The sequence below is a fragment of the Xiphias gladius genome, chromosome 17 (assembly GCF_016859285.1).
Source record: "Xiphias gladius isolate SHS-SW01 ecotype Sanya breed wild chromosome 17, ASM1685928v1, whole genome shotgun sequence".
Lineage (NCBI taxonomy): Eukaryota > Metazoa > Chordata > Actinopteri > Istiophoriformes > Xiphiidae > Xiphias > Xiphias gladius.
In genome coordinates, this window is record NC_053416.1 from 3,993,973 (window position 1) to 4,010,073 (window position 16,101).

Here is a 16,101-nt window from a genome sequence, read left to right on the forward strand (position 1 = left end):
ACACAGAAAAGCTCCCCTGTTCCCTGCGTGAGAGTTTTACTTGTAATCTCAAACTATTTGTGTCTCCTCTGCCTTTTTCACAGCCTCAGAAAACAACAAAAGGATTTGAAATCATTTTGAAAAAAAAAAAAAAAAAAAAAGGGTGCCTTTCTGTTAAGATTGCCAAACCTGGCAAAGGAAAAGAAGAGGACAGGACTGAAGGCCTTATTTCAAAAAACGACAGCAACAAAGACGCATAAAAAGCAAATACTGTTATCGAAAGAAGAATCTGAAACGTGTGTGCGGGGGGGGGGGACACGCAAACGACAATAATGTGATTGATACAACAAATGAAAACTAATGAATCTTTATAAAGTTCACAGTCTTGTAGCTCCCTGTACCAGGGGAGGGGGGGGGGGTCAAGACAAAATAAACTACGTTAGATCTCGGCCTCAGACACTCCAGATACGGTAAGTTTCCCTAAGAGGAAATATGTGTTTGATGTGACTTCAGCTGCCATGAAAAAGCCCACTACTTGCGCACACACACACACACACACACACACGTAACACAGACCCATACACTGATATGCACAGAGTTGGGAAGCCTTTGCTTTCAAACACAGTGAAAACTTTATCTGAAGGCTGCAATTAAAAAGAAATAATAATCCGACAGTTTTGGTTGTTTCAGCGCCTTTTCCAAACGGTACCGGTGACTTAGGAACCCCAAGAACTAAAAGCCTGTTTGTACATTTTCACCGTATCTGGAGAAGTTTGGGAAATGAGCCGGTTTACGGATCTTTTAAAGATTTCTTTTAAATGCGTCTTCTGGTACCAACGGAAAATGTCCATAGCACTGACAGACTATCGAACACTTTCACCCGTCAAAGATTGGCATCAGATTTAGAGTCTTACTCGATTTTTTTTGTGTTTTTTCCTGATCGTTCCCGATTTAGATCAGAATTTGCCAATTTTGCCGTGGTTCCTGCCGTCACAACGGCGGGGTCAGAAAAAAAATAAAAGTGAAGTTCCTGAGTTCCTAAAAACTTCCTGGAAAACGTTCTTGTGGTGGAAAAGGGCTGTTTGGGTCATTTTAGGGAGTCACCTTTGCTTCCAAAAATCCATAATATATGAAATTTTGGCTTCACTTTACTTCCCAACTCTGGATATGTACAGAATTAAACTTGTTGTTTAAAAACAAACAAAAAACAAAGCAGCTGAAGAGACATCCATTTAAGATTCCCCCTGTCCTTTCAGTTGAAAAGCAATGCACACGTCTTTCCTCCTCTTGTCCTCTCCTCTTCCTCCTCTCCTCCGGATGGATGGATGCACGTGATGGATGGATGAACGTCCCTGCTGCTGGATCTCCTTCAGTCCATCCGTCTCTTTCTGATGAGGAGACGTATTACGCGAAAGGGTTCGAGTTAAGAGGGGGGTAGGGAGGGGATTGTTTCGGGGTAGGAGGGGCGTTTGGTGGACGGTGGTGATGTTGATGAAGATGAAGATGATGATGATGATGATGACTTGAAGTACACACAGTAAATAATCCTGTGACCTCCACTGTGCACACACACACACACACACACACACACACACACAAAGAAACAAACAGACACATTCCTGATGTTCCTGCAATTTCAAGATGAAGAGGAGGAGGACGAAGCAGGTACAGTGTCTCTTATATCCGCTGATGAGGCATAAAATCCTAACGAGGGGGGGGGGTCAGCAGAGGTGAGGAGGGAAACAGGAAGTAGCAGGGGTTCGTTTGGGGTGGGGGGCACTGGTACAAGATGTGCTGTGAGGGATTTTGAAACGTCAGGGGGTAATAGGTTGGCTTTTGGGGAGGGGGGGGGCGGAGTTCACATCATGACGTGGCGGCGGCGGTGCAGGGAGAGGTGGTCGGACCGGGAGAAGGAGCGGTCGCACTCAGTGCAGCGGAAAGGTTTGATGCCCGTGTGCTTGCGGAAGTGCCGGGTCAGCTCGTCGGAGCGGGCGAAGCGCCAGGTGCAGCCCTCCCAGGTACAGTGGTAGGGCTTCTCTCCTGGAGGGGGGCAGGAGACAAAGAGTAGAGTTGAGGGGGAGGAAAGAATGAGAGGAAGCGACGGGAGGAAGGGACGGGGAAGGACGGTTGGGAAACGGAGCCGCGCCAGCGACTTACAGAGAAAATTCTCACAACCCATGTAATCCCGCTGCACTCGGTTATTTACTAGATTTTCCGGAATTCCCAACTCATCCCAGGCAGAGACCAGTTTTATGGTCTCTGCCTCTTCTACAGAGACTTTTTCGCTCTATGATTATTGAATGTTAGTGGAAAAAGGTGAATATCTGAAGATGAACACAAAAGCATTAGGCCGGTGGATTTCGCTCGCTCAGAAAAAAAAATGCGACGATCTTAATCCACTTCAAACATTCTGCGACAACAAGTCTTTTTTCATCTCACTGACTAGACGCTGTGTCTGGCGACTACAGCGTGTAGCCTTCCCCGCCTCAATGCAATGAACCAATCACATCGGCCTGCGGCTCATTTGCGCGTCGCAGTAATCTTTCATCAGATGTCTTCAGAAAAAACCAGAACACAACAAGACACAACAGACAGGGCTAGAGTGTTATCAAGAAACCTGAAAATTAATCATTCCTGCAGTTCGATTAGGTTGCCCCGAAATGAAGACTCAGCCCTCGTTTGGTGTTCGCTAAATACTGGGCTCCCTTAAACCTGTTAAGAATCCCCGGGCTGGAGGGATCTTGTTGCGTTGCCGGTGTCTGTTCGGCTCAGGCCTCACCTGTGTGTATCCTCCTGTGGGCTTTGAGGTGGGAACTCTTGGTGTAAACTTTTTTACAGCCTTCATAGTCACACATGTGGATTCGCCTCCTCTTGATGTCCGGCGAATCTGGATCGACGGGCTCCAAGTCCATGACCGACCTGAGGAAAAGGAACAAAGGAGTCAGCGATGCCGATCGATGAGACCGTTTCCTGTTTCACCCTAAAACGACGCCGTACACCTTTTTGATTCCTTCATGTGAATATTTCCGCGCACGCCGCGCTGCGTTGACATCAAGCAGTTGCCGTGATAGAGAATGAGAAGTTTACATCGCAGACGTATTTTCTTGTCTGAAAACAGAAATGGCAGTGTCTCTCTAACTTTAGGGTCAACACCATGGGAAATCCAAACGTACCTGGGAGACATTGAGGCTGGAAAAATAAAAGAAAAGACTCAGACGTTACAACTTTTACAACGGCAGAAGTGACAATTACAGTTTTGTTTGAATGTGATCAGTTTCAGATCATCACACGTACATGTCCTGTACATTTAGGAATAGTTTCTTAATTACATAGTTTGTCCATCACATAGCTGGGATAAGTCCCACTCCGTACATATAAACTAAATTTAACGAATTCTTATCCAAGATTTTTAGTCATGTTCTTAATATTGGCTTTTATACTGTCATCAGAGTTTGTTTGTTTTTTTACATCTAACATGTTTAATACAGTTATTGACCTCAAAACTCCAGTATCAGTCAGTATGAATCTGGCTCTAGTAGGAATGTAAGTGTAGTGGAAATTTGCAAATTACTATTTAAACCGTTCATCTATGTTTCAGTTAACTTTGCTAATTAGTATGGTGAGAGCGATATATTTGAGAGTGATCTTGAGGCCACCAGGGGGGGTCAGAGAGTCACGCCGGGCTCAACACAGCTGAGTGACTTCTTCCGCTTCAGCATTACTGTATCCCTCTCTCTCTCTCTCTCTCCTTCTCTTCGGTTCCCTCATATCGTTTCACCCTTTCCGTTTATCATCCCCCCTTCTCCTCACATCAACAGCAGAGAGAATCCGACCGACTAAGCCCGTTCCCTCTTTTGCGTGTGTGTCATTCTGGTTCTACCTCTGTCTCCCTCCCTCCTCCTGAATCATGACTGTAATGCGATATTCTGATTTATCGGGTTTTTTTTGTTTGGTTTTTTTTACATTCATTTGATAAGCACGGTGTAAATAAAGTTGATATGAAAAAAAACAAACCACCGCTCTCCCTAGCTATTTTACAAGGAGGTGTGACGGCAAACCGCATTACGTAACCTTGTTTACACCCCCAGTTCTGGGGGTTAGCCCAGCCCAGCCCAGAAACGCACACACAAGCACACTCGCACAAACAATCTTCCCAACACACACACACACACACACACACACACACACACACACACACACACACACACAAATCCCCAAGTAATCAGGAACACGCTTGTTCATTTTCTAACTATTAAACGTCTAAGCATCAACGATCTCCTTCTGTGTGTCTGGTACACACACAGAAACACAACTGCTAACCGCACCCAGAATTTCTGTTACAGTCAGGCGGCCTCGCCCGCTGGGTGTGGCAGGAGGTCCGTCTTGATGGTTCTAATAAACAAGCTGGACACACACGCGCACAAGTTTGACCCCGACCTTAACCATGACCAGTTCAAGCCTGACCCAAACAGTACCCCTGAACCTAACCGGGACCTCGGGACCGGGCTCTGGTCCCCATGAGGACTACGGGTCCCAACAAGGTCGGTGTTTACACTGGAAAAGGTCCAAATGTGGTCACAAAAACGTGTACACACACAGTATTACTGTACTTGTAAGAGCCGTCACGGGCACGCAACCTTTCAAATTTCCAAGCTTTCCTTAAGAGGACCAAATGTCCTCATTTATGAAGTGTGTACTGAGCATGCATAGACACACACACACACACACACACTGTAAACACATGCGTGCACTTGTTTCCATGTGATACAGCCAGGGTGTCTCCAGCGTGTTCTGCTGTACACGGGGTTATATAAGGTTATATAAGTGTCCAGTCATGGCAGCGCTGCAGTAATGTAATCAGTCAGGAGACTGCAGGCAAGGGATGCGGTCCACACAAAGACCGAATTTCTCATAAACCCCGCTGTGCATTATCTCTTTCCACGGCCCTGCTGACCTCTATCATGGACTTTACACTCAGATGACCTCACGCTTGGTTCATGGTATTTATGTCCCGTCAACAGTTTTACAGACGTCTGATTTATTACGGAGGTCTAGGGATTTCTCTCTATTGTAGTACCATGACTGGCCACTGGCACAGCAAGGCTGACTCTCCAGGCCATATCCAGCTCCATCAGTGCTGTCTTCTTATAAGCAAACAGAATCCGGTGTCCTTAAAGAAGTAGTTCAACATTTTTTGAAATGTTCTTATTCGCTTTCTGCCCGAGAGTGAGATGAGAAATCTGACATCCTTCTCATCTCTGTGCGCTAAGTACGTAGCTGAAGGATTTGGTTCGCTTAGCTTAGCATGAAGGCTGGAAGCCGTCTGAGAAAGAATGTCTTAAATTCTATTAACTGAATATCTGGCTAGATAAATGCTTCAGTGTCAGCTCTTCATTCTGTTGGACTGTATCACCTACATGCCAATGCTCTATCCCCACTATCACCTCGAGGAGGACAATCACGCAGATCCCCAGCTCCGATGAATCTGAGACACGACTGACCGTAAGAAATGTCAAAGGTTCGGAAGAATCCTACAGCAAATGAGGCTTTTCTGGTCGTTTTCTGCCAATCTGTTCAAAATTCGTTGTACTTTTTTCCAGCATTGGAACATTTTCATGTACGAATGTTTTATAATTGTACATAAACTCACACAACTGTGGGAGAAATTGGTTTACAAAGTGTGCCTAAATATAGTCTGCTTCTTTTGTCCACGTGTAGCATGGACTCACCCTGCGTCGAGGCTCTGGGCACTGAGGGAGGCCGATCCAGACTCTGTACCGCTCTCTGCATCACTGTCAGTCTGATACTCCACCGGAGACGTTGAACCTGGCTTAATACGAACTGCAGAGAGGACAGGACGGGGGGATGACGGTAGAGGAAGAGACAGAGAGAGGGAAAAGAGGGACATAAAACAGAAACAGTGGTACAAATGAGAAGAAGAGATGGAAATTTAAACAGATGGAAAGAGATTGAAGAAAGAGGATGGAGGGCATGAGGCCAAGTGACAAGAGATAAATAGGTGAATGAAATGAGGAAATGGAAGAAGCAGAACAGAGAGGTGAGGGAACAAAAGAAGGAGAGGAGGGGTGGGAACAGACAGAAGAGAACAGCAGGGGGTTAATAACTTCTTAAAAGCGATGCCTGGATTCCAGCAACTTAGCAAGACAAAGACTCCAAGTGTGTGTGTGTGTGTGTGTGTGTGTGTGTGTGTGTAGTTAGGTGTGGTCTGCTAGGCTGCAGAACTGATGGATAAAATTTGTGGCCAAGCCCCATGCCGACTTTCTCTGCATGTCTCCTCGTTTCTACATCACTCTATCAACATTTCCAAATATGTTTCAGTGTTTGCTTTCTGCTGAGATAAACATCTCGTCCAGGCAGCCTCTCTTTCAGTCTCTCCGATTTCCCCAACCTCTTACAATGTTGACGTGGGCAGATGTTGTGAAAAACATTTTACAGAAGTCACAGAAAATGACTGAAACACATATCTCTCGAGGCTATCAGAAGTCTCCGCTGGTTGTCCTGAGGTTTTGGCGAGCTGTTATGAATTCCAGCTAGTTTTTTCACCAAGCAGCATAGTCATTTACAAGTTGTGGTCTAGCTTCTGAATTCTTGACAGCTGAGAGAAAGTGCTCGCAAGACATTTTCTGTTGAAGGCTTTTTTTTTTTGTGAAGATCACAAAATTTTATATGTAAAGCTGCTATAATCAATAGTTCTATGTTAACAGTGGACCAAAATTACTGCATACACTGCACGTATGTGAAAGGTCGCTCATAGTGACGAACCCACCGATAATTATCAGCCAGCTCTGAAGTTCACCTCAGCTCTTTCAGCTTCTTTCGGGTCACTGTTTTGGTTTTACGGCTCACGACGTTACCGTTTCGGTTCGTTCTCACGGCTCTCATCTAGTAGCAGTCAACAGCCGTTTTAGTCAAAAGCTCTGAAGGTCCGCTGTACGCTTCCTCCCGAGCACCACGCGGCAGACAACGTTAGCGATAAGCTGGTGAACATAGCGGAGCATTTACCTGCAAAAGAGCTAGATATTCTCTTTCTTGGAGCTTAAAGAAGAGCCAATATTTGACGTAGATCCATCAGGTGGCCAGAAACGCGACCCCTAAATGAATGCGAATGGTGCTCGGTGCCTGCAGGACGCGTAAAGAGGCAACTGTTTGCTTCCAAGTTCTGTTAGCAACTGTTCTGCTGACTCGCAGAGCAACTTGACGACAGGCCGAAGAGCAGTGTTTTGCTTTGTTGAAAGTTTCAGGCCTGCATCTGAAGTGACCTTTGTTGCACCTGTAGCCACACCCGACCGCAATGTCACACTGTCGTGGATTACACCTGTGCATCGCTGCAGCGAGCTGAGAAGTCAAACCGCTGAAGGTCAGGCAGGGCTGGATTTTCAGGGGGTGTTAAGTTACTCTTTAAAAGGTCGCTGCTGTGTTCAGCTGGTTCCCACTGGAGCCAAGTGTCCCAAAAAAAAAAAAAAAAAAAAAAAATCAGCTAATGCAGGTTTAAAGTTTTATATTTGATGAATAATTTGATTTTATCCAGTCACAATGATTTCACTTGTACAAAAGCAAACCAAGGATTATTCTTACTTAAAAACCTGGAGGGGTTTCTGTGCTACGACCAGCCAGCCTGGTGGAGAGGTTCTTTTTTTTTTTAATGACTATTATTTATGGGCAGGCTCTGGCCATCTAAAAAAACAAAGTGTAGAAATCAACTGCCCAGAATTGTTCAAACCAGTGTGATGATAAGCAGACAGCAAAGGCGCCCAGAGGGGCCACAGTCAAGGCCCTGATAAACTCCAAAATGGACACCAATGCCCACAGCAGCGCAGGAAGCAGACGCGCACACACGCACACGTGTGCACACACACACACACACACACACACACACACAAAATCGTAGCTTATAGTAAAACTTGGATGTAGCATTAGTGATATGCATAACACAGAAGCTCCTCAAGTCAGGACAGAGTGATTGATATGATGATACAATTATTAATTTCGTTTGATTGACTTTAAACAATCAAAAGGAAATTATGTGAAATATAAGTACTGAGTTAAGATGTTGTGATATTTTTGTCAATATTGTCTACTCTGTGGTCAATAATCTGTGCCAGGATCAGACAGCAGCACTAATTTATGTAGACCTTTGGTACGCTCTCTCTCTCCCCCTGTGTCTGTCAGTGTCTCTCGCTCCTTCCTCGCTCCCTCTTTTTTCTTTTCCCCTAAATTCACAATTTGACAACTTCAAAGGCTGCTGCTTATCAGAAGCAATATTACTAAAAGCGGAAACCATTACATGAGCAAACAAAGAACAATTTATGCATTTAAATCAGTAGTGATCAATGACATGGTCTGAAAACACAATGAGTGGAAACAAAAGCCCCCCCCCCCAATCTGCAGGAATGTGGCAGCCATACTGTTCAAAGTCCACCCAGCCTGGAGAGAAAGGAGGTGTGCTGGGTTGGAAGGGTGATGCAAGGAATTTGGGTGGAGTATCTGTGTGTGTGTGTGTGTGTGTGTGTGTGTGTGTGTTGGTGTGGGGAGGGTCACACACCAAAAGAAGTGTCCCTTGTCTCTGGAGACAATTAAGCCGCCCCCACCCCTCCGCCATTGCAGCCTTCCTTTTTCAAAGGCAAAACAACCCATCTCCTCTCCTCTCGACCCCTGCACCCTCTGCTCCTCATCCTTCCTCAGCCCCATGACGTATTCAACCCCCCCCATCAAAGGAAATTAGGTGAAATATGAGGTACTATGTTAAAATATTGTGATATTTCTGTCAATATCGTCTACTCTGTGCCACCCCCCACCACCAACCCCCACCTCACCCACCCAGTCTCACTCTCTTCCTCCGTCTGGATCTACCTATCCAGCCCCCTCGCTCCCTTTTCTCCTACACAACACCACAGCACGCGAACAGAGGATATCAGCTGCCTCCTGCTCGCTCTCGGCGCAGGTACAGGAAAAAGAACAGAAACTATCAAAGTTCCCATCTCCTCCTCTCGCTTTCACTCACCCCCCCCTGTCTGGCTCACGTCTTCTCTCTTTGTTTCTGTTTCTCTTCTAAGTAACAGAAGCATTTCCTGGCTGTGAAATGCAGCGACGAAACAGAATTTCAATGTGATCTCCAGGAGCAGGTGGCTCCTTCGCTGATCTGAGCTGAACCCTCCGAATCCACCTGGCCTCTACTCACTACATTAGATGATATTAGATCACATTACTCCAGGGGACGCTTGAAAGATCACGGTGCTAACTGTGAGTTAGTTATCACAGTACAATTGTTGCCCAAACTGTCCTTTGTTAACAGCCACCAGAGTTTAGAGACCAACTTTCTGGTTCAACTTTGACCTACTGTATTGCACATTTTCCTGTATAAAATGAGAGACTTTTACTAGACACTTCAGGCCACTTCTAGTTTTACCCCCGAAAAGAATGGTTTGGATAATGCGGCTAAACTGCTTGTTTACGACCTGCTTGATCATCTGACTGCCCAATGTTCCTTTGGATGGACTTCATGTCGTTATAATAACTAACGGAAACGATGGTCAAAGACGCAAAAATGAGGCAAACTTGTAAAGCGGACTAATACTTTAAAGACCCACTTAACACCGGTTGATTTTGTTGAGCTCAAGCATAGAAGACCAGCGTGTGTCAACATAATGCAACATCACCATTAGAGGTGGTTGCAGGTGCAGGTTATTCAGCCTGGTATTAAGTTGCTCCTCAGTGCCAAGAGATCACTGTTACCACTTGCTGACATTTACAGACACTGAAACAAGAAAGGTTGCCAAACGCAGCTTCAAAGGCCCAATGAAACCATATCAAAACTGTGATTCCTTTTGAAACACGGCGTTGGGGCTGGATGTTAGACAGCGGGGGGGGGGGGATCCTAAGTTTAAAGAGACTAGCAGCAATGGAGAGGGAGGCAATTCGTTTCGACAGGCGGGGAGATGTGATTGTTGAAGAATTTGCGATGACTTACTAGTCACACCTACTGGCGCTGCATGAGGTCACCAGTGAACATGCACTGTTTCCCAGGGTGTTCGAGCCTCCATCTCATCGGGCCTTTAAAGGTATTAGAGACTGTGTGGCATCACTGTTAATACGGCAGCAAAAAAAGTCATGAAAAAAGGGGCTGAGCATGCGTTCGCTTAATTTGACGCTTTGCTACTGCATCTAATATAAACCATAAAGAAAAAGGGGTAGGAGAAGGGGAAAAGCACAACCGACTGCAGCACGGACACAAGATACAACAAAGTCGCATTTTGTCTAAAGACATTGCTCTCACTGTGCATTACTATTGCACAGGTGGGCACGGTGACATGGGCACACGTATAATCTAAGGGATTAACATACCGCAAACCTGTAACATTCACTACTTTTCTGAAGATTATAATAAAATAAAGGATTTTGGAGACTCGATTCTAATATGGCTCTACATTTTTGGGTGTGCATAATGTATTTTCCTCCTACAGCCTAATGGGGGCACAAATAATTAAGAGCATGCCTGAACACTAAATACATTACTCTCACAACTCAACGCAGCACGTTCTTATGCCTGTTTTTGAGCTTTTTTGGAAAAACGTGCTGGGGAGACAACTGAAGAGGCAGTTTTGGACAAAGCTGAAAGAAAGTCAAACATGTGAATCATAACACTCTGTGACACAATAACTCCTGGCAAGCGCTGAACGTCACGGGCTGTTGAGGTGTAAGAGAGTTAAGAGCATCCTCAGGCCGCTGTGTGTGCTTCAAATTCTTGTAGAAGTTTCGCAGTCACTGCCTCCCTCGTTTACATTCCTGAGTGCAGACCGTTCTGGTCTGGATTAGAAACCAAGGTGAACTACACTGACTTTTACTGAGGGACTTCGCCGCAGTTTATCAAAGGTGAAGAGGCCTGTTTTTCCAGCTTGCCTGAACAAATGTCGAGCTTCCCCTGGTGTTTACTCAGGGATGGATTACACCTCATTTAACCTCTTCGTTCGTCGTCGTTTAATCGATCGACCGGATAGCTTGGAGTGTTTATGGCGCTCCTGACTTACGGCTGACACGACAGGACAAACTCTGACTTCGGAGCATTGTTTCCTATAAAGACTTTACCACTTCTTTTTCACTGGTTCCTCAGTATTGATCCCCGTTTCACACACTAATTAATCTTAGTGTCGGAGAAGGTCAGGACATTTCAGGAGCAGGAGTTGCTCAAGTACACGCTCGGGTTCATTCAGCATTCATGCGGCACCCGTGTAGCACGTTCCTATTTGGAATTACGAGACAACTTTAGAGTTTCCCCTTCAATGTATTAGGCTTTAACTAGGTCTGGTGTTGTACTCCCAGACGGCTGCTTCCCTGGTTGCATAAACAACAGAACCAATCAAGCTTTGTTAGTGAAATTGAGAATAGGGACGCTATGAGGATGGCACTCACCAGATCCTTCTGAGCGCCCGTCGCTTCCTATGAGCGGCACTGTAATGGCCGCCGTGGCAACGCCGTCAGTAGGCATGGTGGTGTAGACAACAGGCAGCGACTGCACCACCACGGGGATGGTCTGCAGCTGGCCCACCTTGCTGGGCATGCTGACCGAGGGGATGGTGTGAATGACGTGCAGGATCTGTTGGCCCCCAGCGCCCTGCGTGGCCAGGATGGAGCCTGGAGAGAGGACCTGCAAGGGGGAAAGAACGGGGGATGTATGATTTGTTGCTCTAACCGTCCTGTGTGCGCTGTTCCACAGCTTCACTATAACAACGGGAGGAGGTAGGAGGTTGTAGTTACCATGGAGCCTATCGATTGTACCGCAGAGGGGACCGGTGTGGCCGACAGACTGGGTTGGGTCACGGCACTGCTGGGCGCAGGGTTGACTGTGGCGCTCGTTGTAGAGGCAGGGAGCGAAGAGGAGCGGGGTTTGTTGAGGGACAGGTCGACAGGTTCAGTCTGGTCCTCAGCAGGGCACGGCTGGGGCGAAGAGGGCTCTGTCTTGCAAACAGGCAACTCAGTCTTCACCTTTAGGTCTGTTGGCTGTGGGCAGTCGACACCTACATCTGCCTGCTAGAGAGAACGGGGGGTGGGAGCGGGTTCAAAGAGATATAAGACAAGTTTAGAAAACTGATTGTTCTTACTGTAGGTTGAAAGATTATATTTTTTAGTTTTTTAACGACCATTTCCATGACAGATAAAGAAAACAACTTTAACCCCATGAAATATTTTTATTTTAGGATGGAAAAGCCTCTATAGCATTTCAGTCATTATGATACTCTATCAGTCGCTTTTTAAGTCAGGTTTCATTTTCAGATTTTACATACCGACTCCTGAAATTGGTTGAGTCAACTCATACTCTCAACTGAAGGTCACTCAGGGGTTTTTGTTCTGAAATAACAGCATAGGCCTAATTTCATTTGCAAGCTGAGTCATTAATTCGACCGATGTTGTCGCAGTAAACTGGATTTTTCGTCTCTGCTGTGAGACTGAGCCGGAGACAGAGGAAACACAGGCGTTGTGCTTCTTTAAACTGTCTCTGTCACATTCACCTGGGTGTTACATTGCGATGGCACTGGACGCGATACCAATACTGCACATATTCATACATATAACAGAGGTGCAAAAAAGCAGGAGCTTATTTCAGATGTCCAGAAGCAAAAGTCCCGTTCATCCTCTGCAAAGACAGTGTTAGGGCACTGACAGTAGGGTCACTTCAAGACTTGGATGGAGAAGAAACTCTCCTGGGTAAACCGTCAGTGCCAGCAGCTTTAGGAAATATCTGGTTCTTCTGATAAAAAGTCAAAGGTGCCAGCCTGTGTACGTACCTAACCTCAAAAATGAAGCTGATGGCTGCAACATAAACCTAAAATAAATAAATCATATTATTAAATTATCCATGAGACTCCTGGGTTTCTCTTACTAGGAATACTGATGATACCATTAAAAGAAAAGTACGAAATGGGACTTTTCAGTGGGTAAATATATTCCCGAAACAGCTCAACCCTGTACACTCTCTGTATCTTTCAAGGTGTGAACTGACTATGATTGACAATGTTTACGTGCAAGGTTTTCTTTGAGGAACTGCTTCATCCTGAATAAATACTTTCATATAACTTGCATCAAACTTTTTCATACTATGCCCTAGTTTTTCTCAGCCTCATCAGAGGAATGTGGGGCACCCCGTTCGCCACTACAGCCACCCAGGGCTCAGCTGCAGTGTAGCTCGAAAGCGTAGGGAACAATGGCTGCTGTGTGGGACACTGGGGGTGGGAGGGGGTGGAGGAGAAAGAGGGAGCGAGAGACAGATAGAGAGGGGCTGGGCGGGTATAGAGAGAGACTGGTACAGACTGAGAGAGAGAGAGTTAAAATCTAAAAAAAAAAAAAAGAAAGTGAATGAGAGTCAGGAGAAATGGAGTGAGAGGGGGAGCAGCAGTGAGCCTCCAGTCCAGGAGTTGGCCCCTGTCCAGTTCAGCTGAGCATAGCTTGGCTCTGGGCGAGGAGGAGAGGGTGGAGACTACGCTACGCCTTTTTATCGGGTCATACAGTTCAGCTGGAGGCTGGGCTGTGTGACGGTGGATGAAGACACAAATACAAAGGTTGGAATACATCCTCTTCCACTTAGCGATCACTACATATACAAATACCAGTGGCTCTACATCTGTTAGTGCATTAGAGGGACTGAATTTGATCGGTTTAGGTAATTCATCTCAGTGATCAACTGACCACCTTTTCTTGGTCAGAGTTTTTTTTTTCTCTTGACATGGTGATGCAGGCGCAAGGAGGAGGCGCCATTTTCAGAAAACTCTCCTGGACTGTGTGTGTAATCTTCGTCCTCTCTATTTTACATTAGCCCTGACAACACGTAACAAAACTCAGAAACAGAACCTGCACCACCACTTGGCTGAAGGAAGGAGGAATTTAAGGAGCTCTCACCGTATATGTAAATAGATAGGGAGAAAAAAGGAAAGGAAGGGAAAGGGAAAGAAGAGGAGAGGAGAGGAGAGGAGAGGAGAGGAGAGGAGAGGAAAGGAGAGGAGGAGAGGAGAGGAGAGGAGAGAAGAGGAAAGGAAAGGAACGGAGAGGAAAGGAAAGAAGAAGAAAGGAAAGGAGAGGAGAGGAGAGGAGTGGAAAGGAAAGGAAAGAAGAGGAAAGGAGAGGAGAGGAAAGGAAAGGAGAGGAGAGGAGAGAAGAGGAAAGGAAAGGAAAGGAAAGGAAAGAAGAGGAGAGGAGAGGGGAAGAAAGGAAAGGAAAGGAAAGGAAAGGAAAGGAAAGGAGAGGAGGGGAGAGAAGAGTAAAGGAAAGGAAAGGAAAGGAGAGGAAAGGAAAGAAGAAGAAAGGAAAGGAAGAAAGGAAAGGACAGGAAAGGAAAGGAGGAAGGAAAAACGAAGAAAGGAGATCAGTGAAGAGGAGGAAGCAGGGCCGTAATGTGATTATAGAGACACAGCCTAAAAAAAAGAAAAAAAAACTGTACAGAAAATGAAGTGTGAAAGAAGTGAAGGAGTGGTTGAGGCAGAGAAGAGAGATAGAGACGAGAGAGAAAGAGAGTGGGTGTGAAAGGCCTAGTGTTGCCATGGAAACTGGGAGCTATCAGCTGACTCCCTGTTTTCCACTCGTTCCCCACCCACCTCCAACTCCCTTCCCTTTCTCTCCCAGTCAGTTCATCTTTCCATCACTCAACCCCCACCTCCTCCTCCTTCTTTTTTTCCCCTTTCTCTCACTCTCTCTATCATGACCACACCTCTTTCACCTTTCGCTCCCACACCCCCACCTCTCCCTCCAGCATCTTTCGCTCTTTACATCAGCCACACCTTTGTTTCTTCCCACCTCACCCTCCTATCCCTTGGCAGCTTCTTTTTCACCCACCCACTCTCGTATTTGTCTGTTCTCCTCCGTTCTCTCCGGGTTTTTTCATCCACTCTCCTCTTTTCCTCTTTTCACAGTTGCTCAGATTAAACCCACAACTCTTTGCAAAATCCCCAAAAGAAGAGAATGAAAGGCTGGAGTCAACTGGAGGAAAAGAAAAAAACCTCATTGCACTCCTGCAAGGCTCCGTGATCTGAGAGACAGAATGAGAGAGAGAAAAAATGGCGAGACAGAAAGAGAGAAACTTTCTGATATGAGCACGGACTGATTAGCTTAAAAAGGAGGATGTATAGCAGCTCATTACCCAGTGGAAGAAAAAAACTTGACACACTTCATGCTGATATACAGATGCTAATTTTGGGGGTGAGACTAGAGGACACATCCGGCTCTGCGTCAGGAGGAGGGTTTTTTTTTTTTATGTTGGGCTCTTACAAGAGAAGCGATTATTCTGAAATTTTACAAATTTTACGGATTTTAAGGAGCAAAGCTACGACTGGGTCACAATACAGCGGAGCCCTTTCTCCACAGCCAATGAAGAACCATTGAAATTTCAGCACATTCACCGTATCGCTTTGCATGTATCATTATCATTTTTCAGGTGGCTCATCCAATCCTGCCTTTTCGAGCATTTTCTAAATCGTTTCTATTGGATATGCACAGACCCCGTTCAGCAAGCAGGTTTACACCGGTGTACAAGACCATCATCATTTGAACTTTCACAACAACAATAATTTCAATAATAACCGTCCACTCCAGCAAACAGGCTTTTTTAAAATATATCCCCTGACTGTTTCTAAAAGATCCAGCTTGGTCATGGTCAAAAGCGATTATTTAATAAATAAATCACTACATAAATCTGGCAATTACTATGAGAGCGCACAGGAACAGACCGCCAGGAGAAAAACTTTTGAGAGGAATCAAGGTCAACCACAGATGTTTCGAGCAAAGGCGAGACACTGAACTTCACTGGGAAGTAGAGGTAAAATTTATTTGCATTGTTGGTGAGTCAGACAATGGCACAGGGCTATAAAACAACCGTCTCCGAAACAATCACAACAATGTGCCAGGGCTGAAAGACAATTCACCTTAAAAAAAAACAAACAAACTTGACGGGTCTGAATGCAACAAAATGATTTTAAAAAAAACCCTCGCTGGGCTAGAGATGCTGCAGCGGATCTTACCAGAGTGCTCCGCTCTCCCCCTCGCACTCCTCAGTTCAACTGCTCCATCATAAAAATGGGTCACCCAGTCTTCGCCTTGCAATTAATTCATGTGATCTCTAAC

General features: G+C 45.6%; 1 protein-coding gene across 2 annotated transcripts in view; it reads right to left on the reverse strand.

The window, feature by feature from the left end:
- Positions 1-382: 382 nt before the first annotated feature.
- The window catches only part of klf8 (Kruppel-like factor 8), a 70,519-nt gene continuing 54,800 nt past the window's right edge, over positions 383-16,101 (reverse strand). Inside the window, exons 3-7 of one of the 2 annotated variants that reach the window (XM_040150266.1) lie at positions 11,752-12,024; positions 11,407-11,641; positions 5,709-5,820; positions 2,759-2,898; positions 383-2,019 (exon numbers count right to left, since the gene is read on the reverse strand). In XM_040150266.1, the coding sequence (XP_040006200.1) occupies positions 1,838-2,019; positions 2,759-2,898; positions 5,709-5,820; positions 11,407-11,641; positions 11,752-12,024 (942 nt within the window). In that variant the 3' untranslated portion in view covers positions 383-1,837. The remainder of the gene's footprint in view (positions 2,020-2,758; positions 2,899-5,708; positions 5,821-11,406; positions 11,642-11,751; positions 12,025-16,101) is intronic. The other variant, XM_040150267.1, reaches the window with a different exon arrangement.